Raw genomic sequence first — 25455 nt, 5'->3', positions numbered from 1 at the left:
ATGAATGGACATCAGTGTTCAACTGGTTCTTCTAAATGTCTATTCATTTGATGATTTGTGTGTGCCATTTGAAAACAAAATACCATTTTGAGAAGAAATAACATTGTTTTGAATGTAAAGTTTCATTTTGCAGGAGAATTGAGGGGTTTTGCCAATTGTGTGTGTGATTTTTGATTTGTGTGTAGAGTTCTGAGAGTGTGAGGCATGCTTTCAGAAAATGTGTGTAAACAATCGAGAAAAACTGTAATAAAGAACCCTGGACGATAACAAATCTGCCTGCAGTATCCTGTATGATATTAATGACCCTCAGTGGAACAGATGAGTGTACAAGTATTGCCACCCCTCTTGCATGAGAGGAGAATGGGGCAGATATGACTTGACCTTGCCACCTTCTTTTTTAAGGGGGTATATTCACTGGAAACTAAGTGGGTTTCTATCTGTGTTTTAGGCTGCTTCAACCTGGACACTACTTGTTTTAATTTCACTATCTTCCTCTTCCTTTATTTTAGTATGACCGTTCATGATGGAGTCAGTAAGCTTAGCTTCTTTGCAACCAACTTATTAACCATGCTTTATAATAAAGTGAAACGTAGCGCTGGCCCTGAGTAATTTGATGCCCTAAGCACGATCGTAACCACAGCCTTCTTGCATCACAATTTCACAGTCAGTGTTCATACACTTACACAGAAACTGCATGGATATATTCAAGATTTTATTTGTTTTAAGTCAAAAATATCACGCCAAAGTATATATATATATGCACTTTAACACTGATGTAAACTTTAACTAACATAAACTGTGACACAATAAACCAAAGGCTTACAACGACCCTATTACAAAGGGGATGGAAAACTAACAGCATTTCAACTGACAAACAAGCAGGAAAGACACCTGTAAAATAACACCTGTCCTTCTTTTCCTTCACTTGGTACCGGATGGTTTCAGTCTTTTGGACCTTGTAATTCCGCTACAGTATCAGTAAATCTCTCTCCTGGTCTTGGGGTCTCAGTGCGGTCAGATTCAGACAGCTGGCTTGAAATACAGCTTGAAATAATAGTAGTAATGGCACTGGTAAATTATTATTATTATTATTATTGTAATTCAAGTTTTTATTGGTTTTTCCTTTGGTGTATGACAGACAAGTGCACCACTTGTTATACATCAGACATTTCTTGTTCCACTACAGATAGTGTCTTATGAGCAAAATAATAATAATAATAATAATAATAATAATAATAATAATAATAATAATTAGGGGTGTGACGATACACTCAGCTCACGAGACGAGACGAGACGCGAGATTGGGTTCACGAGATCGAGACGAGACGAGATTTTAGGAAAACCACAATGACAAAATATATGACTGGACCAACAGACTTTTATTTTACTGAGTTGCACAAGCATTTTGAAATGTTTTATTATAACTTGCATGCACCAAGTATTAAAGGTAACAACATGCTGCAACTACACAGTCATGTTCTTTTAACTGTTAATAAACTTATTCTTTCACAAATTGAAACTAGAACTAAAATTTATAAAAGTTAAAACAATAATAAAAAAATAATAAAATTGAATATTTCCTCCTTTTCTTTTCAAAGTGCAAACAATATTATGTGCAAAACCAAATCATTAACTGTCAATACAGAGTGCAAACAAAGCCTGAACAAGTATAACAACATGCTGCAACTACACAGCCATGTTCTTTTTTAAGAATATTAGCATGTCCACATTGTCTGGCAGCAGTTGGGATCTTTGCGCATTGACTATGTCTCCTGCTGTTGAAAAGATGCGCTCACTTGGAACGGAGGTAGCAGGGACAGAAAGGCACGCTTTGGCAAGGTGAGACAGCAAAGGATATTGGGAGCAGTGTTGTTGCCACCACTTAAGAGGGCAGCCACTGAGAGGGATAGAGGCCTCTTTTCTGTAGTTTTCAACTTCCCTCTCAGCCTGTTTTGAACTGTTGGACATCTCTGGCTCAGTAGAGAAAGAGTTTCCTAACAGGTCCTCAAGTGCTGTCTTTTTGGGAGTAGGTTCTGTCACTTCGGGCTCATCATCTCTCACAGCCTCCTCTCTACCATGTGTGGGACAGTGAGCTCCACCTGCTGCCCCTTCTTCCCTCTCCTCAGCTGTGGTCTTTAAACAGAAGAAACACTGGTGTTAATTTTGATAAGCAGCTAAGAGACACACACACACAGATGTCACATACAGACTCCTCTCCTCACACAACACTGTGGTGGCTGTCTTCAAAGGATGCAGCAGCTTCACAAGGTCTTCAGCATCTCTGACATCGCAGCTGTCAAGTGTATCAATACTTCGGGCGTTTTGTCTTACCTCATATCTGCTGCGATAAAAACACCTATGTCTCTTGTTATTGTTGTGGCTCTGGCGCTTGACTGTGGAAGTTGAGGTCCGAATGCATTTGTCAGCGTCGTCTGGCCTGTTAGTGTTTTCTTCACAGGTGCAGAAGCTGATTTGAGTACCGAGCTGTGGTGGTGCTGCATATGACTCCGCATCGTGCTCGTATTACCCGCGGTGTACGGCATTATTTTCATACAATGTTTGCATATTGTCTGTGTTTTATCAGTCACTCTACTGCCATTTATCATTTCCGCCGGGTACCCAAAATGCTGCCAAACAGACGATTTAAAAGTGGCGGGGGCATCTTCAATGGTCATACCGGTATTTTCCGACGTCATTCTGGCTGCTTGCTGTTTCCCCTCCTTCTCCTCCTCTTCTTCTTTTCCTTCTCCTTCTTTAGGTTCTGGCAGGCTAGACGTAGCAAATACGCATTACTTCCCCCACAGGTCACAAGTAGAAGCACAGCCAGTCAAAATTCTCTGGTAGAAGCAGAGCCAGCTTCTCTGGTAGAGGTACAGGGGTAGAGGTTTGCATAGCTCACAAATCTCGCGAGACAGATTTTTAACGCGACGAGAAATATCGTCGAGTTTAATCTCGCGAGATCTCGTGGCACGAGATCTCGTCACACCCCTACTCAAGAGGTTAACATATTTTCAAACAGCAGCTTCTGCACTATTTAGTTTCATGTCTTCTGATTCTGGTTCTGAAATTCTGAAAATGATTTTTTTTTTTTTCAAAAATCTCACCAGTAGTCACCATTTAAAGGGTTATTTTTCAAAATGTTCTCCCGGGGGGGGGGGGGGCATGCCCCCGGACCCCCCTACTGTTGCTAGGTTACCCACTCAGAGCACCGCTGCTACAAAAACCTAGGGGAAACACTGTCTCCAGTTTACTAAATACAATCTGCTTACTCTACAAACCAGCAGCGTGAGTGAGTAAAACTCCATCGAAGCAATGGAGGCAGTAAATTTAGAGAAAGTAGCTTTTAGTGTGGAAAATAAGGATGGGGCTTATGTTGAAATTTGGGCTCCAATGGAAAATGATCTATTGAAAAATGTGTGTTGATAGAAAAGCTGAGAATTTGCGTACACACATTTGAAAATGTGCTTTACAGTCATAACCTACCAATTAAAATGCAGTTAAATTATGGTATTCAACTCTGAATGATAGCATTGGCAATGAATTTGATGCTTGTGCAAAAAAATGGGCCAGAGATCTGCATAAACGAGAGGAAGAGCTGTCCTTGAACAGAGAGAGAAAAATGCAAGACAACCTTTTCCATGTATAAAAAATAAACTAAGACAATTCTAAATACTCAACAGATTATACCACACACCGTCAAAACTATTTACAAGAAGACAGTAAATGTCCAAAATGTGGCAAAACTGATGGAACTTTGTTTCATTTACTCTGGGATTGCCATAAAATAAAATAAATTTTGTTTGCCGTAACAAGACATGCTATGAACCACATCAACATAACTATTCCACTAACACCAGAGTCATGTATATTAGGAGATCTACATAATTTGAATAAAGTTCCACCAAAGGCCAAGAAAGTGTTCCTCTCTTTATGCATGATCACAAAAAAGGTGATCATCAACAACTGGATCTGTGCTAAAACTCCATCAGAGAGGAAGTGGGTCACCAAGGCAATGGAGGCAGTGAATTTCAGCTAAGCTGCCCGGACACTATTGTATTCTTAGGAATTCTTTCTTTCTTCTTTGTTTCTTCTGAGGAAGTCATACTTCCCAAGGGCGAAAACTCACCAGACTTTACAGAAATGTCCGGCTCCATGCCAGATTTACTTAATTCCAAGAACATGTCAATGGGGGGGGGGGGGGGGGGGGTTAGTTATTTTTTCGAAACCTGTAAAACTTATAAAACCTCTCCTCCTACAATTTTTGAGAGCATCTTCAGACCGTCCTCCACAAAACTTGTTTCTCAGATTTTTTATTTATCAAAAATTAAGCCTACAGTGCATCAAAACGTTTGACTGTAAACAGCACTGCGAAGTTAGGAGCTGGTTCTTGGTGTCAGGGGTTGTGGGTTCGAGACCCAGCTAGGATGATGATGATGATGACAGATCAAAATGTCAGATGTCCTCAACATGAAACACAAGACTGTTGTCCTGATGGTGGCATCACAGCAAGCCTCTACGCTCAATAAAAACAAATAGCTTGGACCGGACCGTGGGTGAAAGCTAACTAAATTTTGCATAAAGGTTCAGTCTCATGCCAGATTACCTCAGCTGTAAACCCAAGACAATAGTCCTGATGGTGGCACTACAGCAAGCCTCTAAAGTTCAAAACATTGAAAATTCATAACAAATCAACCACAGCTTCAGAACTTTTATCAAACTGTAGCCTCAATATTGAAGAAACTTTTGTACATTCAAAGCTATTAATATTATGAAGTACATCACTCAGTTTTCTTTTTCAAAACTAAAACTTGTTAAACCTGTTTCCTCTCTCCTCCTGTGATTTATCAAAAATTGAGCCTCAAAAACTGAATTTTTCACAGCATTTAAAATTTCATGTGAACAACTGGAGTCAATGCAATAATGACATAGCTAAACATCAGTTATTCACTTATGGAGCAAATCAGTCATTTTTAAAAACAAATTACCAACATCTCCATGCTGCAATTGTGTATTTTCAGATTTTTGTCTTGGTAACTGAATTGTTTTACAGTGGATTCAAATCTGCCTGCACAACAGTGAATTGCTTACTCAATTTGTGAAGCCACTGTTGTGTTGCCACTTGCCAATTAGCTCAGAGTGATAGATGACAGTCTTTGGTTCCAGAAGTTGTGAGTTCAAGCCTCAAGTGATCACAAATGAACGTTGTTGTCAACTGTCTTGTCTTCCTATTCTCCTGGTTGCTGCTCAGAATTGCCTACATTTGCACAGCGTCTATAAGTTTGTTTTGTTTTTGATTGTTTTTCTTTCTTTATAGTACTATTATTATTATTTGGAATATGTTTGTGTGGGTTTAAGGACGTATCTGTATGTATCTGCATTAATTAAAAAAAAAAACATAGGTCCAGGCTTTACATATCGTATATAAGAGTAAAAATTCTTCTCTCTTCACTCTGTTACAGACTGTCCAAGCCTTCTGTGTGATGAAGAACTGGAAGACTTGGAAACAAAGAACAGCCGAGGGATCACGAGGAAGAGGAGGAGGGATGGAGAGGGGGAAGTGTTTAATCAAAGGGAGGATGAAGAGGCGGGAGGCGAGACAGGAAGTGAAAATAAGGATGAGGAGGACAAAGAAACACAAGCTGGCAGTAAACATGAGGTGACAGCAGTGAGCTTAGAGGACAGCTCGGCTCTGTCGGAGCCTCAGATTGGAGTGATGAACAGCTCTGAGCATTACTGTGCTCTTAGAATGAGTACTTTGTGGTTCTTATGTCTGCCTGCCTGTTGACATATTTTGTAAGCATAAAGCACAACTGTAAAATATGCAGTCATAAAATTTTACAGAGTTTGAAATTTGGCATGGTCCAAGCAAGGGTGCCAGAACTAGGGAGGTAGGAAGTAGGAACGGTGCTATTAGCTCCCCACTGTGTGACCTGGATCCACATTTATTTCATTTATACTGAAACTCTCACCAAAAAGCAACCTAAGGTGATCCCTGAGTGCGACCTAACAGGAAGGAGAGTAATGGTGGACCGCTCCTCAAGCCTTCCTGTTAGGTCGCGCTCGGGGATCGACCCTTTCTGTCTGCCATGACGACGGTGCGTCAAAGATACAGCTGCTAACGTGAGTTGTTCAAAAGCCTTCTTTTTAGTAAACTCTGCATACACAAACAGTGTTCTCAATGCTGGTGTTCATGTGTAGAGACCCTGGTGATACTACGAACAAAGTTTCATGTTGTGTCGAGCCTTCTTAGTGAATAATGATTTTGATGCTAGCGTAAAAATGCCCCTTAAACTCCCATTGAAAATGAGCTTGCCCGAAAATGTAAAGACGGTAAATCTCAAAGGTGCCTCCTTCATGGTAATTATGCTTTTACACAAAGGTTTCACTCATATACAGTCACAAAAAAAGCCTAGGTTGCATTTTGGCGAGAGTTTTGCTTTATTTGCAGATAACTATCACATTTTCAATCATTCAACCTGTCAACTGTAGCGTAGCTGTTGTTTTTGGTCTGTCTGCGTACATATTGTTTCACTGCGATAGAGTCACAACTACAAAACCTGCACTGTCGTTGCATTTGTGTAGTTGAGAACAAAATGAAGGCCAAGCTGAAAGATCTGAGCAAGGGGGGCTGAAAGTCTGTCAGAATGTGGGGTCTACCCTGCCCACAATACAAAAGGTGGTGAATAGTTCAGTCTGAGAGTCAGGTGTGTTTAATACAAATAGTGGCTAATGTAGCCGTGTGCCACTGGCCTCAAGCAGAGAGAGGAGGAGGCTACAAAGCTAAGTAAGCTCACTCTTCAAACTCTAAATCCAGCTCCAGATCCAACTGATGCAATTTATTCAATTTTATGAGACTCCATCTGGAGTCATGAAAGGTTTTATATACAACCTTTTCACTTACGCGATAGTACTCCCAAAGACCTGTAAACAGACTTTGATGTGTAAATTTGGTGGAGTTTCCCTTTACGTGGCTTTAAGGTTATAAAAAACGCAACGTCAGTCTGCTGCAGCTCCAGCAACAAACTCAGCTTTAGCTGAAATTTTCAGACACTGATGAGTACAATTTTGCATCTGTTATAGAGGGAAGGCATGAATGTAGTGTTATTGATATCAATACAATATATTGAGTTGTGTTCAAATTGGTTCATTTCAGCTTAGACCCAAATTCAGCCTGACAGCTTAGAGATATTTAGAAAGTTAAATTGCATAAACTTGAAAATAAACGCCTGTGGTTTTGAATAATGTTTGATTGCAGAGCAGCATGGCAGACATTTATGCATCTTCTAGTTAAGATCTCCATGTTACTCATTTGTCCCATATAATTACAGTGTGATGTGTATGGTATGATTAACACCTACAGTCTGCTGCAATGTTAATGATGTGGTTGTGAAAACAGCCTCCAGATTTAAATCTCTGGATCATTGTGTGATCTGGTGTTATATAAGTGGGCGAAAGACTTTCATTGAATCATTGGAATACACACCTGCAGAATTTGATCATGACAAACTGTGTCAAATCATTACATCTGTAAATATGTGAGGGGGAATGTATTATAATAATTCATTATTATTTGCCAGTATAATTCACTGTACCTACACCATGAAATTTGCCAGTAATCTTTATTTTGTAAGTAGGCTCCGTTCACCACCCACAGCTGCAGTTAATCTTAAAGTCATATTATGAACAGCAAGAAATGTACATTTTCCTGATTTCAGGCTTCAGCTGCACTCATTGGAGAAATACAGCACGCAGAAAAGCAAACATAAACCGTACAAACATGCCTGTTTTGCTGGTCCTGTGAGTCGGGTTGTGGATACAGCCAATTCATACAGAAAATGCTGTCAGTTAATTCATATATTACCAGGACATTAATTGTAACTCATGTATAGTATAGTATAGTATAGTATAGTATAGTATAGTATAGTATAGTCCAAACAATGAATTGGTCAATCAAGAAAATAATTTCAGATCATTTAAAGATGAAACGATCATTATCTGCACCCTTGAGTGTAGATAACATGAGAGGAGCATAGACAAAACTGTAAATGAATTACTTGGTTTTGGAAGTTCTGAACCAGCTTTTATTTTGTTGCTACTTTTCACTTTGTTACTTTGCCTTCTGTGGGCTGAAACATTCAGTTGTGCCCTTTTTGCTGCACTTCAGTTGTGTTTTGGCAGACAAAGATCCCTGCTGGCTTTTAGTTTACACCTCATCTTTTTTCCACCCTCCAAACTTGAGTTCAGCTTTAAAGAAATGTGATTATTCACACTTCACAGTGCAAATAATTATCATTTTTAATCAGGCAATATTTGACTGAGATGAAGAGTACTGAGGCAATGTTTGTCTGGTAAATTGCAGATGGAGATAACCCAGGTCTACTCCATCCAGCGCTCCATCCTCTACAGCACTACGGGTGGAGACCACAGCGTGAGCTTCTCTCAGGTGCCGGGGTCAGAGACTGTGGACAGCTGCCCACCACCACCTGCAAAGAAGAAGAGAAAACGAATACCCTTCAGTGCTGGTAACTTAAGTGTCAGTTTATCCAGGTGTGTTCAGGTTTGACTAAGCAAATAGTTGACCTCCATTTGGTGTGTGTGTGTTTGTGTACATTTGCATATGCCTGCAGATCAGTTAGTGTATTTAGAGGCCTTGTTCCTGGAGGACCAGTATCCTGATCTACAGAAGAAGAGGCTGATCGCTGCAGCACTTGGTGTCACACCTGAAAAAATGAGGGTTTGACACTTATTTTCCTGTTTTGATCCTCTGAGAGATGTCCCTTATTGATCCGTTCTATTGCTTATTTGATGATGTAACTCTAAGAACAGATTAAGTGCTTGGCAAACAGGGAGTTAAGTCTTACCCCTCTGTCTTGGGCTTGGTCTTGGACCACTTTCTCTCTCTGTCTCCTTCCATTTTCTCACAACCGTCCTCACATTCTCTCCAATATTGCATATTTTTATGTGCCAGATTTGGTTTCAGAACTGCAGGACAAAATTGAGGAAAGAGCAGAGCTCCATCACAGCAGAGGTTGAACACAGACAGAGTAGAGCTGGATATAACAGCAGCCCCACACATCAACCAGTTAACTCCACCATACCCACACAGGCACCTAACAGGTATCACAGTGTCATCTCTGTGTTTATGGAGTTTTTTGCTGTCATACGGTGTATTATTAGTTATGTTTTCTCTCTTTTTCAGTAAGGGAGCTCCCTCTTTTTCTGGTAACTTTGCCACCAAGGTGCCCCAACTCACCTCCAGAGCACCTTCTTTCCCCACCCTGTCCAACCAGACTGTGCCCTCCCACAGCAACCTGCAGGCCAGCCTCAGCAGCCCAGGTATCTAAATCCTCATTTATTAACACATTTTCTCAAAATGTACTGCTCCGGATGCATTTGATCATTGTGCTCAATACAATGATATAATAATCAATTGTGTGAAACTAGAGGTGGTGATAAATGGTGAAATGAGCTACATTAGCTGAATTAATGAAGGTTTTTGTGATTGAGCAGCATTCAAATGACACTTTCTCCACAGCTGAGAGTTTAATAGTCTTTGCTCAGAGGTCTAGCATTAATAATCTTTAACACATTCAGATGTTAGATTACAATTGTTGTGTGCACACAGCCTGACGTTGTGTTAAGATGAAAGTAACGCAGCTGCCTTGTTCTTGTTCAGTTCAGTGAGACCACGATATGTGGGGATACTGATGCAGAGGGCATCAGCAGAACAACTGCAGGGTTCTCTGGCAAAGATAGGAAACTGGTTAAATGTTCTTTTTATTTGTGTTTCAGAAGCTGTAAAATCCCGTCTCATAGTTCAGCTATAGACATGCTAAATGCAAGGCTTGTTTTGGTCTGAATGTCTAACTGAGAGGTCCCACTGATGGCACCAACACCCCCTTAGTATTTTCATCTGTTTTTTTCACAATAAAACAAAAGTAGTGGTTTGTTGAATCTTAGTCTGAATTGTATTTTGAATACTGAAATAATTGGCTTCATACAACCTCCTTATTTACAGTTAGTACTTGTTAGTGTATTTTTCTTCTTTAACGCTCCCATTGAAGAGCTTGTAGAGCGCTATTTCCTTCAGCATAATACGGTCTATCCTGTATAAACAGACAGTTAGGAAGGGACTTGTTATGGATATTGATTAGCGTTTCAAGTAGCCAGTAGTGCTGAAGATATGTTGCGCTCTTCACTGTGGCAGCTGCCAGTAAACACAGCCAGACCAGAACAGATCAGTACATCCTGAAAGAAGACTGAGGCCAGCTCAACGACAGGGAACACCAAGGTGGTTTTGTTTCCAGGGTTGACTCTGAGCATACCAAGGCTCAGTCAAAAAAGCTGTGAGACTAACTAGCTAAGGGCAGCTTCATTTAGCAGCAGTTAGTGGTTACTTTAGCAACAAAGCTACTGGTACAGGTAAAGTTGTGTAATCAGGGTGTCCTGCTCCATCAAAACGCTCCGCTCTTCTGAGTCATGGTTCCTTTTATAAATCCATTGTCCTGTGATAAAAATGAAGAAAGCATGTTGGAAGCAAAATTAGTATATGTCCCAAAAGTGCAGGATGAGTCATCAACATTTTTATTGAATTCTTCTAAAATACCATTTAAAAATACCTACAAAGCTACTTTATTTTGCTGTTCTTGGGTCTGATATCCATGCTTTGAGTTCAGCCAAGTTTGATCTCAGTGCTCAGTGAACCCTTCACACTGCATGTTAAGAAGAGTAAAATTCACCAGAAACCAAACTACAGTATCGCTTTAATCTCAGTGTTTAATCTCTATGTATAATCTCCAAGGCCAATCCAGGATGAGAGATGGGGGCCAGCAGCAGCTTTCATCTCAGAGGGAGTTGGCAGAGTACCACCCACACCCCATGCACAGCCCTCCCCCACTGCACCGAGCCAGTGCCCCCCTTTTCACAACGACCTACAACCCTGCCAACCTGATTCCACCCTTCGTTCACACCCTGGCCCACACCCCACCTCTGTTCCTGGATGCTGTGGAGGCTGGCTCCTCGTTTGCCCATTGTGACTCCCAGTCTCTGCAGACAGGCACCAGGTCAGCTCAGCTCACAGCCAGCAGTGACATGAATACTAGAAGATGATTTGAACAGGGACAACCAGTACAAGAGATGATAGGAGGACAGTGGGTTGGCAGGCTGCAGACATGAGTAGGGATCCTGCAAAATACCGATATAATGATGCCTCAGACAGTGCCTGTAATAGAGGGAGTCAGTTTCAGCTGGCGCTTTGAAATATCTCTGAAATCATGCTGTAAGACATCTCAGTTGCTTTCTACAAAGTGATGTTTGTTTGTTAGATGACATTTATGAATCACAGCACTATAAGTCCCCCGAAGACCACACAAAGACAAACAATGAATATTAACACATTTTCAATCTGGTCCTGCTATTAAAGTTAGAGGGTCAGTTCACTTGAATTACAACACAACATATTTTCACTGGTACGACTCTGAACATGAATAATAGTTCCTTTCAGATTGGTTGACTGTGTTCTGTAGAGTATCTGGGAGGTTGAATACAGACAGAGTAGAGCTGGATATAACAGCAGCCCCACACATCAACCAGTTAACTCCACCATACCCACACAGGCACCTAACAGGTATCACAGTGTCATCTCTGTGTTTATGGAGTTTTTTGCTGTCATACGGTGTATTATTAGTTATGTTTTCTCTCTTTTTCAGTAAGGGAGCTCCCTCTTTTTCTGGTAACTTTGCCACCAAGGTGCCCCAACTCACCTCCACAGCACCTTCTTTCCCCACCCTGTCCAACCAGACTGTGCCCTCCCACAGCAACCTGCAGGCCAGCCTCAGCAGCCCAGGCATCTAAATCCTCATTTATCAACACATTTTCTCAAAATGTACTGCTCCGGATGCATTTGATCATTGTGCTCAATACAATGATATAATAATCAATTGTGTGAAACTAGAGGTTGTGATAAATGGTGAAATGAGCTACATTAGCTGAATTAATGAAGGTTTTTGTGATTGAGCAGCATTCAAATGACACTTTCTCCACAGCTGAGAGTTTAATAGTCTTTGCTCAGAGGTCTAGCATTAATAATCTTTAACACATTCACATGTTAGATTACATTTGTTGTGTGCACACAGCCTGACGTTGTGTTAAGATGAAAGTAACACAGCTGCCTTGTTCTTGTTCAGTTCAGTGAGACCACGATATGTGGGGATACTGATGCAGAGGGCATCAGCAGAACAACTGCAGGGTTCTCTGGCAAAGATAGGAAACTGGTTAGATGTTCTTTTTATTTGTGTTTCAGAAGCTGTAAAATCCCGTCTCATAGTTCAGCTATAGACATGCTAAATGCAAGGCTTGTTTTGGTCTGAATGTCTAACTGAGAGGTCCCACTGATGGCACCAACACCCCCTTAGTATTTTCATCTGTTTTTTCACAATAAAACAAAAGTAGTGGTTTGTTGAATCTTAGTCTGAATTGTATTTTGAATACTGAAATAACTGGCTTCATACAACCTCCTTATTTACAGTTAGTACTTGTTAGTGTATTTTTCTTCTTTAATGCTCCCGTTGAAGAGCTTGTAGAGCGCTATTTCCTTCAGCATAATACGGTCTATCCTGTACAAACAGACAGTTAGGAAGGGACTTGTTATGGATATTGATTAGCGTTTCAAGTAGCCAGTAGTGCTGAAGATATGTTGCGCTCTTCACTGTGGCAGCTGCCAGTAAACACAGCCAGACCAGAACAGATCAGTACATCCTGAAAGAAGACTGAGGCCAGCTCAACGACAGGGAACACCAAGGTGGTTTTGTTTCCAGGGTTGACTCTGAGCATACCAAGGCTCAGTCAAAAAAGCTGTGAGACTAACTAGCTAAGGGCAGCTTCATTTAGCAGCAGTTAGTGGTTACTTTAGCAACAAAGCTACTGGTACAGGTAAAGTTGTGCAATCAGGGTGTCCTGCTCCATCAAAACGCTCCGCTCTTCTGGGCCATGGTTCCTTTTATAAATCCATTGTCCTGTGATAAAAATGAAGAAAGCATATTGGACGCAAAATTAGTATATGTCCCAAAAGTGCAGGATGAGTCATCAACATTTTTATTGAATTCTTCTAAAATACCATTTAAAAATACCTACAAAGCTACTTTATTTTGCTGTTCTTGGGTCTGATATCCATGGTTTGAGTTCAGCCAAGTTTAATCTCAGAGCTCAGTGAACTCTTCACACTGCATGTTAAGAAGAGTAAAATTCACCAGAAACCAAACTACAGTATCGCTTTAATCTCAGTGTTTAATCTCTATGTATAATCTCCAAGACCAATCCAGGATGAGAGATGGGGGCCAGCAGCAGCTTTCATCTCAGAGGGAGTTGGCAGAGTACCACCCACACCCCATGCACAGCCCTCCCCCGCTGCACCGAGCCAGTGCCCCCCTTTTCACAACGACCTACAACCCTGCCAACCTGATTCCACCCTTCGTTCACACCCTGGCCCACACCCCACCTCTGTTCCTGGATGCTGTGGAGGCTGGCTCCTCCTTGGCCCATCGTGACTCCCAGTCTCTGCAGACAGGCACCAGGTCAGCTCAGCTCACAGCCAGCAGTGACATGAATACTAGAAGATGATTTGAACAGGGACAACCAGTACAAGAGATGATAGGAGGACAGTGGGTTGGCAGGCTGCAGACATGAGTAGGGATCCTGCAAAATACCGATATAATGATGCCTCAGACAGTGCCTGTAATAGAGGGAGTCAGTTTCAGCTGGCGCTTTGAAATATCTCTGAAATCATGCTGTGAGACATCTCAGTTGCTTTCTACAAAATGATGTTTGTTTGTTAGATGACATTTATGAATCACAGCACTATAAGTCCCCCGAAGACCACACAAAGACAAACAATGAATATTAACACATTTTCAATCTGGTCCTGCTATTAAAGTTAGAGGGTCAGTTCACTTGAATTACAACACAACATATTTTCACTGGTACGACTCTGAGCATGAATAATAGTTCCTTTCAGATTGGTTGACAGTGTTCTGTAGAGTATCTGGGACATTCTGTCTCAAACAGTGCAAGTAGTAATAACCCAATGACTACCTGCAGCGTTGGCCATTATGAGGTAATTGAGAAAATGTTTGTTTTGTATAGCAAGTGGCATGTCTCTGTGGATGGCAGTGTTGTTTGGTCAGTCTGCTTTGCCATGAACGAGGATGAACCCTGTTGATTTTGGCGATCCCCTGACAGTCAGAGTTTCTGCTTACAAAGATTGGCACAAAGTTTATCATCCTCAGACTCAGGGTTCGTACGGGTGCTTGAATTCCGTGAAGGTGCTTGAATTACAATGTTGTTTTTTCAAGGTCTGAAAAGTGCTGGGATTTTAGTTTAAGTGCTTGAAAGTGCTTGACATTATAATTCGATGTCTTTCACAAAATTGTGATCAGACTGGATAGTTTGTTTATTACAAGGAGAAATAAAATCAGTAAGAGAACCGTATGTGGAGACGTTTTCTCCTGGGCTCCGCTGAGCCTCTCTGCTCCTCTCTGCGACCTGCCGGTCTGTGTGTGACTCCACACCGCCCCCTTCGAAGAGAGACAGCAGGAGATGACAAAATGTCGAGAGGCTGTAGTTTTAACGAGCGCTGCATGGCTGGAGAATGATGACTACAAACTATGGTTAAGACGAGGACCGAATCAAAGAGTGGAGTGATGCAAAAAAGATTTGCAGATTTGTGCAATGGGAGAGTCTGCGCTCTCCAGTCACATGAAATGTAAGTTTAGACTTTGAGCAACTAAGGCCAATGCTGCACGTTAACACTTTGTTCATGTTAACCGCTAGCGTTTGATAAATCAGCGTTTTTACAGACTAAATGATATAAAATGTAGGGTTGTCAAAGTTAAAGTGTTAACTGAATGAATGAATGAATGGATTACTTTTATTATTGTGTCATGCATACATGTATGCTCAGCCCACATGGGCTTATAGGACACAAGAAAAAAAAAAGAACCAAACCAGATCCAGAGCACAACTGGATCAGCACAACAACATCAGCACATCAAAAATTAAGTAAACAAATGTACCTGTCTTCTTTTCCAGGCTTGAGAAATAAAGCTAGCAGTTTTAAACACATTGAAATTAAACAACCACCCCAGCTTCTGCTCATCAGAGCACCAAAATATTTTGGGATTTTGTCCGTAGATTTCATGAAACGATACCTCTCTCAAATCATCATACTATGTACAATATAAAAGGAATTGAGACTCACTCTCTACTTTATCTAGGTCGCACATTTCACATATTATATTCTCCTCAGGAATATATTTAAATCGACCAACCTTAATGACCAGAGAAAGTTTACCAGATGTCAACTGTGCAACTAAAGATCTTTGACTTCTCTGTAAATGTGCTGTAACATATAATTCAGGTCCAAAGTTAGATTTAATCTGCATATATGTCCTTAATATTGGTTTTAATAGGACATTTTCAAACCATTTCTCTTCAAATTTCGATAGAAGCTTATTTTTAATGACGTTAACGTTACAGCATCAGTTATTCCTGTAAGTATACACCATATCCACCTCCTCAAAAATAGAGTACATTTCTTTTGACAAGGGGGAACTATGTAATTTACTCCATATAAATGCTTTTTTAATTTATTCTATCCTCTGCCATTTTGTTTAGTTGACTCCACAGTCGAATCATTTCACATTTTCGTTGTACACATCCTGGAATCCAGCCCATATCTCCTTCTATTGCTGGAATCGGCGCAAATTTATGGAGACCCAAAAAAAATCTTATAGCTCTATTCTGTATAGTATCTCTAACTTTGGATTCTTTAAATCCCCACACTCCTGCAGCATCGTTCAGTATGGGAGAGAAGCATGCATTATACAGTTGAGTATAAGTAACCCAAATCATTACAAACTTTAATTTTATTGATAACTGATCCCAAAGCTCTCCTAGCTGAATCAGCAAGGCGCCTAAAACCAGTTTCAAACGTCATAAAATCATCCAGAAGGAAACCTAAATATTTGTATGAGCTAACATCTTCCAAGGGAACTGAATCAAAATAGAATTTCTGTTTACTTCTTTCCATGCCTTTATTTGTAAAATGCATTATCTGTGTATCTCTGATTTATCACCAATCTCCATTTATGACACCAGGAACTAACCAAATTTAGCATATTTTGTAAATCAGACTCAGATTCTGCCAGTAAATTAATATCATCTGTGTATAATAGAATACCTAAGCATGTGTCATCCAAACATACACCCAGATTATTTTTCTTAATCTGTAGAGCTAAATCATTTACAAACAATACAAAAAGTGTTGGAGAAAGAATATCACCTTGTTTCACACCAAAAGGGGCTTCAAACCAATCAGTATACATATCATTGATCTCAACACAAGCAACTGGGTTACCATACAGACTCTGAATAGCTTTGTAGAATCTACCATCCACCCCTTCTTCCATCAGTTTGAAGACAAGTGAATCTCTATTAATCCAATCGAGTGCCTTTTGGACATCAACAAAGCATGAGAAAGGCGATTGTAGCTCTAATAATAGTTGACATGGAATGAATATGGTCAACACAGGCACAGTGCTTTCTAAACCCATTCTGCTCATCAACAGTTTCATTTCCAAATATCGAATAAGCCTATAATTCAGTATATTAGAATATCCCTTATAAACTGTATTTAGGAGACTGATGCCTCTGTAATTAAGAGGTATTCTGGGATCATTCTTTACTGACTTTGGGATAGGTTTTATGATAGATTTATACCATGGTGATGGAATTATACCATACTCAAAACGTGTCTGAAACAGGCAAAAGAGGACTTGAAGGAGATATGGAGATTTCAGGGCTTCATTTGGGATGCCTTCTATGCCCGGTGTTTCCTTCAGTTTTACTTTGTCCAAAGCATTTTGAAATTCTTCTATAGTAATATCCCGATTCAAAAATGTATTTACGCTATAGCCTGGCATATCCATACCAACACCATCATCCATTTTGAATTTTCTTTAGTTTTTTTAGGACCTAATTTATGAATTTCTTTCCAAAATTGTTGTGGATTGTTACTTTGCAGTCGGTCTAGCTGTAATGCTTGTCCTCCTCTAAACTGTCTTTTATAAAATCTGACTCTCTTATCAAAGTTTGACCGAGTTTGCTTGTAGCGATCTTTAAGTTGCTTTCTAATAGCTGGATCTTTACATTTCAAAAATTCCCTCTCAGCCTGTCTCTTGTCATTCAGAAGTTTTTTGAGTTCTGCATTCCAATATGGTTTATTCCTACCCACTTTGAAATGTATTCCTCCCTGGCCAGATAAAGATTTTCTTGATAAGTTGTCAGTATCAGGATTTGTTCTGCCATTTAGGACACAGCATTTACAATCCCTGAGAAATTCAAGGAGTGATTCCCCGTGACTGTTCATGCTTTGGTCTATGGCCACTTGAGGTGGGACATTATCAATATCCCCCCTACAGTCATCTTTATTTGAAATGCGACTGTTGAAGTCTCCACATAAATAAATGACATCAGCTTCGAAGGAGTAAACCTGGGCCAGCAGATGAGTTAAAAAAGTAACTGAGTCCTGTCCTCTGGCGGTAGATAGCAGGGAAAGATAACTAAACTATACTGCAGCTCCCAATGCTCCAAACGTACTCCAATTATGTCGTCCATAGACTTGTCCACTACTTGTATTCTAAAATAATCCAGCAAATAGTTCTTAACTAAAATACCAAGTACTCCTGATGCTTTTCTAGCTCTTTTATGCAGCATCCTGTTGTGACCAAACCAGGACTAACCTTCAAAGTCAATCTTAACATCCCGTCGTAAATGTGTTTCATTTAATGAAATATTATCAGGGTTTAGAGACTGCAGTAATGAAATCCTGAGTGTACAGTTCAAATTAGTCCAGCCATTAATATTCCAGTGAACCAGGGACAAACGAGGGACCGGGCAGCTCCTCTTCAGCCTCCTCCACCTGCTGCCGGGGACCCTGCTCGGACGGCAGCAGCCGCTGTAACCTCGGCATAGGTCCATGTCATCAGGCGGCCCCTCCCCGCCATGTAAAAATCTTTTCCAGCTGGTATCTCCTGGAGAAGCGTTTTAAAGTTGAACTCGAGAATCCGATCTGTGGGAGACTTAGCGGATCTCAGATAAACTTTTTTGAACTGGGTATTGCTCTTCAGCCTCTGTTTACACCTAAGCACCGCCACCTTGTCCTTGACATTGGCGAAGGCAACTTTCACCACACCTGGACCGGGTCCTCTCGCTCGCATTCTCAGCACTGCAGCAATTTCTGGCGCAGCTTCACACTCCAAACCACTCTTCAGTAGCTCTCTTACTTTTTCCATTCAAATCCTCCCCTTCATCGTAGGCCAGACCCAGTATCACAATCGACACATCGGGGTCCAATTTATCAGAGGCTTTGAAGCTAGTTGTCTGATTTTTTTCTTCAAGTGAATCCAGTCGCGGCTCTTGGTCTTGCTACTGAACTGTTTTTCAATATTATCCATCTTCGTACTTAACAATTCCATCTCCTTCAGCAACACGTTTGTTTCCTTAACTTCGTCTTTGTCTTTGTCCTGTGCTCGCCACCCATGTCCATCCACCATCTTGGCTCCCATCCACCTGAAGAATGCTGACGAATAATTAACGCCCCATTAATCACATTACGTGACCTTGTTAAATTAGCGCCTGACTGTCTGTGTATGCAGTCTATGGCCTGTTGGTCGTCACACATGCAGCCTGGTGGCAATAGAGAAGGATTGCTGAGGAGAAGGTCGAATTTGATGCAATTTGGACTGATGACACGTTCAGTATTAATAAACTTCTAAACAGCACAGAGCATCTCTCCTGCTGCCGACAGGCTGTCAGCAGAGGAGTCACTCACACTGGGTAACACCAGAGCTAAAGTGCCAGAGTCAGAAACTGACTGTTCAGTTTGTCTGTGTAAGGTCACACCAGGCACTGACATCTGTAAGAGCTTTAAGTGTGAAAAGGGAATGTTCACTTTTCTCCACTTTTCATTACTTACTTCTAATAAAGTACGATTAGATGGCAAGCCAAGACGCTTTACAGATATCTGATACAGACTGATGTGAAGCAGATTGACCTTATGTCGCTGTTCTGGTGGCTTTATATTACAGTCAGTAGCCCAGCAGTACTAACCCGTTGAGGCAATGATAGCTTACCTTGTCATTGCTAGCCTGGACTGGGATCTTGCTCACAATTTTTCTAAAAGATGGAGAATCCACTGTTGAAAGTGGCAGCATATCCTCGATGACATACTGCAGCCAGTCTCCTCGCTTCTCAAAGTTCAAGCATCACAGAATGGGAGAATGTTAGTTTTTTCCGCTTAGTTTTTTTTCCGCTCTCATCCTCAGCTTGCCATCTTTTGGTTACTAGCTTAATGTTAGTGTGGCTTCGCTCTAGATGTTTTGTTGAATTACTTAAAAATTGCCATTTGGTGAGGTAGAGAGATCTTGTGGTTTCTCACACAAAGTGCACTTAACTATAATGTTCTTCACATCCTTGTCTCTGACCAACTGAAAATAATGAGCGTGTCCATCTCGCGAATATCATCTTCTCCTCAATCAATAGTTCTCTCGCACTAACAGGAAGTAAACATTTGCTCAGATTTTTTCTCCCCTCCTAATCTCGCGGTGTTGGAAGATTTGTATAAAAACAACACACCACTTAATTTAGGGTTTAAAATGCATTATAATGCGCATTACTGGGATTCGTACCGAGTAAAATATTTACCTTTTTTTTTTTTTTTTGGAATCACACACATCAGTGCGTTACAGAAAAAGTAATGCATTACGGTAATTGCATTACTTTTGTAACGCGTTGCTGTAGGGCTGGGCGATATGGCTGAAAAATGTATCACGATGTAAGTGTTTCATATCAGTCGATATCGATAATTGTTGATCTGTTTTTACCCATTTGAAATAAGAACATTTTTTAGAAATAACCCTGTAAATGCTGAGTACAGGTGAGATTAAAAAAAAAATCATTTTCAAGATTTCAGAATCTAAGACATGAGACAAAATAGTGTAGAAGCTGACATTGCTGCTTGACAATGTGTTAAAGGGATAGTTGGAGTTAGTGGGGTCATATAAAGTACATCTCTATAGTCGGTCTGTTCGCTACCGTAATCAGCGATCAGCGCAGCCTCAGTTTGGAGAAGCAGAGAGCCGCTCCAGCCCAGACGCTCAGCTTTGTACTGCAGTGAACGGAGTCCAGACGCAAAGCGAATTTTAACCACCTCAAACAAGGCTCACCTAAAATCTCTATTATTGCAAGTGTAAGTTGAATAGAGAAAATTAACACCGCTGTCAGACCGCCCTTTCTTTTGGCTCTACATTTTCTCAACCGTAGAACCTCCGTATCCCTACGCAACTGTTGCACTAATGCGTAGGGATGTGAAGGTTCTTCGGTCTGTGTCTGAAGTTTTGTTTTGATCAAAATTAAACAGAGTTGCGTGCATAAACCTCTCGTCCGTCAGCTGGGCCTCGCACTGTATTTTGCCACTCGCAGATCATCTGTTTCTAATGGTGTTCAGTGAAATTATCGATCGTTCTATTGAACATATTTTCTGTTGATATTGATCACATGTTTATTGTGATAGATATTGTTATTGTTTCATTGACCAGCCCTACGTTACTCCCAACAATGCATTTTGAAACATAAAAAGGTATGTCAAAAAAGGAAATGACAGGGTGCTCTCAGGTCTCTCTTTGTCTCGGTGCAAGTGTGCCTGAAGAATGCCAAGTGGCTTCCCTTTTTTTGGAAACTTTTTGCTAATATGAAACATAATTCTAGATGTTTACAGCATAATACAATGTACATAATTGTGAGAAAAAGTGAAAAAAAATAAACATGAGTAAATATATTCCTGTAGATATGTATTTTATCCCAGCGATAGGGTGTTGGACAAAATTGAAAATTACCATTAAAAGTGCTTGAAAAGTGCTTGAGTTTGACCTTGAAAAATGTGTATGAACCCTGCAGACTTCACTTCTCTCATAACAATGATGTTTAAGGTTAAATATTGGTACACATGGAGCACTAATGACATCTCCATCAACCTCATGCAAGCATGCTAAACTAATCTGGTAAACATCACTGTGATGACTATGCACAAGTACAGCCTCTCAGAGTTGCTAGCAAGACTGTAGACCCAAACTTATCAAACCATTTTTTTCAAGATACTGGAATGGCTTACTTCAGTACGATATCTTCAAAAATATTGATACTGCAGAGAAAAATTAACACAATACTGTGTCATAAAAATAACAAGGGTTGGAGTGAAGACAGAGCGAGTAAGCACAGTTGATACAGGTAGATATGTACAGCGTAAATATTCTGAATTTCTGTGTTGGTATTTCAATGTTTTTGAAGACAGTCTTGCACACATATAGATTGTTTGTGTCTAACATAGCCACCATATAGTACACTCAAGGAAGATTTTCTTTTCTCAGACAGTTTGTGTCCTGAGAACAGAATAGCTCTTTTGTATTTTTTTTTATATAGTATCATAAATCTCTGTGCAGTATACATGAAACTTGAAACTGTTTTAATACAGTGGCACCTGAGCTGACAAGATTGCAGTCCAGTCACTTGAAACAATCCTCCCTCTATTCGTGGAGCAGAGCAGTAGACAACTCGGTGTGTGATTGGCTCTCATCTGGTTGTTGCTTGCAGTGAGTCGGAGGATATTTGCATCAACTAGAACTTTTTTCAGCTGTCCCCTGAGCGTCTTTCACATCTCAGGAGCTCAGCTGGGCATGGTGGGCTGCAACACTACAGGTCCAAATCATAATAAGGAGCAGCCTATTACTGTCCCTGCTCTTGATTAGATATGTGTGAACAGCCCGTACATCTTTGGGTGAACTGACCCTGACCCTGACCCAGACAGGGAGCTGATATGAGTGATTTATAAAGTAATCATTGTAAAAAAATACCACAGATTTCCTTCTGGACCCCCTTTTCCAGATAAAAATGTTGTCAGTCATCTTTGACAGTCCTGTCACTGCACAGCCTTCACCTAACGTCTCCTTGTATGACTCCTTTTCTCCTTGTCTTGGAAGAGTGATAAAAATACAGATGGATCAGACAGATATGGATTTATCGGAGGAGTTTAAGAGTTTATGACCTTATGGATCTCGCTCTAGTGACACTCTGTATTAATGGATGTGTGCGCCTGAGACTAAATTCTTCTTTGTATTGTCCTCAGGTCTTTCTTTGACTTTGGGGAGAAGCTCGGCGATCTGACTTCAAGCCAGCAGAACAACAACCTCCCCTATAAGCTGCAGCCCTCCTACCCCAGCAGCCAGCCCCAGCATCAACCTCAAGCATCTCTGCCCTACATGGCATACCTCCCCCCCCCCCCCTTACCCCACCCACACTCCCCCAGATTCTAACCCTACACCTTACCTGACCTTTGGACCAGGAGGAAACTCCACTGGCATGGTCACCAACTTGACTAGAGGTCACGCCTACTTCCAGTCCCAGAGCAGAGGGCAGGTCCTGCTGCAGTCTGCAGGCCATCATGGTGAGTCACAGGATGACATTTGATTTATTTATTTTTGGACCAAAAAATGCACCAGTGCAGCTTCTTACATGTTGAGGCGAGAACATGGTTGCAAAATGCTAAAAAAAAAAGGAAACCAAAACATGAAGATCCATAAATTAGTTATTAATATGTTATTGATTTGTGGACACGACATCTCAGAAATGCTTTGACAATTACAACAAGTTTGACACCAACGACCACTTAAACTCAAGGATGAACTGATCAGAATTTGGTGGTTAAAGGTCACTGTGACCTCCAAAACACATTTTTTGCCATGTCTCATGAATTCATACAATAATTACAACTAAATTGTACAGAATTGTCTAAAAGGATAAAATGATGGAGTGATGTCATTTCATGAACAAAAGGTCAAAGGTCAACTTCAGTGTGTCTTCATAATGTTCTATAACACATGTTCTCCTCATTGTTCAATGCAAAAGCTCAGGCACTGCAACTGGGCAGACACAACCATGAGGCAGTAATTCTGGGTCTTATTTGTCTGTGACTTTGTAATATAACACCAGTATGAAAATGGAGAATCTGGTTACATGGACGCACAATGGCCCTGGGGTTACAGTCATGTTGAGTGTGGAGTCAAAGTTTTCTTTCAGGTAGTATCTCGATATTCCTCGTAGAAACACAGGATTTTTATGATAATTGTAGTTGTCAACTATCAATCCAACTCAGTTTGTGTGCTCAAAATGGAAAAAATGAGCCAGTCAGAAGCTTCCTTCCTGCAGCTGGGAATAAAATACTAAGAGTTCATCCGAAATTAACCCAGAATTTCAAAATGAATTGATTTATCATGCTGAATGTGTTATTGGGTTTCTAAAGGTATAGTAGAAAACGTAGAGATATATTCTGGTTGTTTATCTTTTTATACTGATGATTTTAATGTAACAGTTTCAAACCCGTCCAAATCTTGGAAGTGCTTAATCACCAAAAAATCTTTATTCAGTTCTTCTTCTCTTCTCCTTAATGACCCCATAAACTCTTCCTGCTCTGCAGTCAGCTCTAGAGTAAAGACCACAACCAACAAGGAAATACAAGTGTTTATTTTGGCGTTAGCATTTGGCCTTTTTATTTATTGGGTAAACGTGGACAGTAAACTACAATCATTGCATCCCCTAGTTTAGTGAAAACATATGGGAACTTGTCCTCCTGTGCTCTTATTATCTACTTAATATTATAATGTGCACTTCATTTACTTGCATTGGACCTCATACTTGACCTCATTTTAATTTTTCAGTTGTGAATGAGAGAGAAGCTTCTACCAAACCAGGGCTGTAGGTTGGACTGTGTTAGTGTCTCTGTTTGCCCTTCGTGTGCATTTGTTAATGGAATAAAGGGCTATATCGCTTCAATGTAAACATCTTGGGAAGCAAGAGGGAAGACATGATATAGATGTCCAGAGTAGAAGACAAAGCTGGAAACTACGAATTGCATAGCAGGTGGCTGAATCACTCAGACACCAGGACGCCCATTTATAAGTGTTTATTGAACTTTAAACGAAAGATTAATGATGATAACGACGTGTAATCTAATCACACTTAAACCCATAATTTTATCTACTAAAGTCCTAATCAAATTTGGCACAACCACATCAACTATGAAATAGGTATTATTAAAATGGTTCAAGAATTCATTTGAAACTTTGTAAAATGACGTAAAAGCAGCAACTCAGATTTAAACCAGACAGGTCACAAAATTAAAAATGAGGTGAGCTGCTCCGTACAGCAAAGCGATCCATTTTCCCCGTTATCCTCCTTCACACCGGCCATCAATCAGGGACTTTGATGTGTCACACTCACATAATTCCCCCCACCAGACAGTTGCATGAATGCCAAATACGTACAAAGTACCAATATAGGGAATTTAAAACTCATTACTCACTTGTTGCATATTTGTGCATTGCATCTATTGCAATAGATATCATGGCACACCATTAAGCACTTATGAGCTTATGGGGACTAATGAGAGAGGAGAGAGATAAGAGGGGAGTCAAGGTGGGGAACAGAAAAAAGGGAACGAACAGGAATGCAGGTCTGGTAGGCATACATAGACACATTAGAGGATAAGGTGTGTTTGAGATGTGGCCCTGCTCCTGAGCTAAAATACCCTCGGTAAAGTTCAGCTGTCACATCTCTGTTTAAACCTGTTTCCTTGCAGGTGGGATGGCAGAGATCACTCCAACCAGGGCTTCATCCCTTCTGCCTTCTCAGGTCAGCCCTGCCGCTCCAGAATGCCCTCCAGCGCCCCCTTGTGTCAAGATTGAGTATGATGAGTATTTTGAATCCCTCTCCATTTTGAATTGAAAGTTCCGTTCTAGATCTGTGTTGCACGAGTGTTAGATGCCTATGTTAACTGATACTAGTGACGTTTTTGGTTAAAATGTTTTTTGTATGTATGAATGCACTGAATTATTTGCGTCCTTTCATCTGTCCTGCCATCGCCCCTGCAGAAGTGATTTCAACTGTGAAGCCTTGACATTGTAGGATGATAAAAAAAATCTGAATAAAAGGTCGTTTCTACTGCGTCCGAGTTGTTATTGATTTACTTTTGCTGCAGTTTAATGTCCGTCCTGCAAGAAGATCTCAACCTGGAGGTCACAACATGATCTGTGGGTTCATGTTTCTGCTCTACAGCTTCGTCTATTATTGTATCATTACGAAGTGAAACGATTGCATAGTGTAATCCCCCTATAATAACAGCGTTTAGGTTGGTTCCCTATAAGCTTTATTTACACACCTGGAGGGCAAATGGTCTCAGCTGCTTTCACATCTCCATTATGGACCACATGAACAAATGAGCTCATGTTTTGTCCTGCGTTGTTGATCGTTGCTACTCTGGGGAAAACAGAAAGGGTTGTGTTGAGTGGGGGA

The 25455-nt window shown here is 40.6% G+C and overlaps 2 protein-coding genes across 2 annotated transcripts; one reads left to right on the top strand and one right to left on the bottom strand.

The window, feature by feature from the left end:
* Window positions 1-1360: 1360 nt before the first annotated feature.
* On the bottom strand, window positions 1361-2696 carry LOC119016304. The gene is made up of 3 exons (XM_037092068.1): window positions 2637-2696; window positions 2332-2517; window positions 1361-2133 (listed from the first exon to the last, which is right to left on the bottom strand). Exons 1-3 carry the CDS (start codon window positions 2694-2696, stop codon window positions 1687-1689), a joined length of 693 nt encoding a protein of 230 aa, XP_036947963.1. The 3' UTR covers window positions 1361-1686.
* Window positions 2697-5180: 2484 nt separating this feature from the next.
* On the top strand, window positions 5181-25109 carry LOC119016303 (homeobox protein ESX1-like). Its single transcript, XM_037092067.1, has 11 exons — window positions 5181-5277; window positions 5460-5656; window positions 8360-8522; window positions 8628-8734; window positions 8969-9117; window positions 9200-9336; window positions 10802-11063; window positions 11709-11845; window positions 13310-13571; window positions 22235-22552; window positions 24743-25109. Exons 1-10 carry the CDS (start codon window positions 5196-5198, stop codon window positions 22419-22421), a joined length of 1683 nt encoding a protein of 560 aa, XP_036947962.1. The 5' UTR covers window positions 5181-5195; the 3' UTR covers window positions 22422-22552; window positions 24743-25109.
* Window positions 25110-25455: the final 346 nt, after the last annotated feature.

The sequence above is a fragment of the Acanthopagrus latus genome, unplaced genomic scaffold, assembly GCF_904848185.1.
Source record: "Acanthopagrus latus isolate v.2019 unplaced genomic scaffold, fAcaLat1.1, whole genome shotgun sequence".
Lineage (NCBI taxonomy): Eukaryota > Metazoa > Chordata > Actinopteri > Spariformes > Sparidae > Acanthopagrus > Acanthopagrus latus.
Note: the sequence above shows the minus strand (reverse complement) of the source record. Positions and strands in the feature narration are given on the sequence as shown.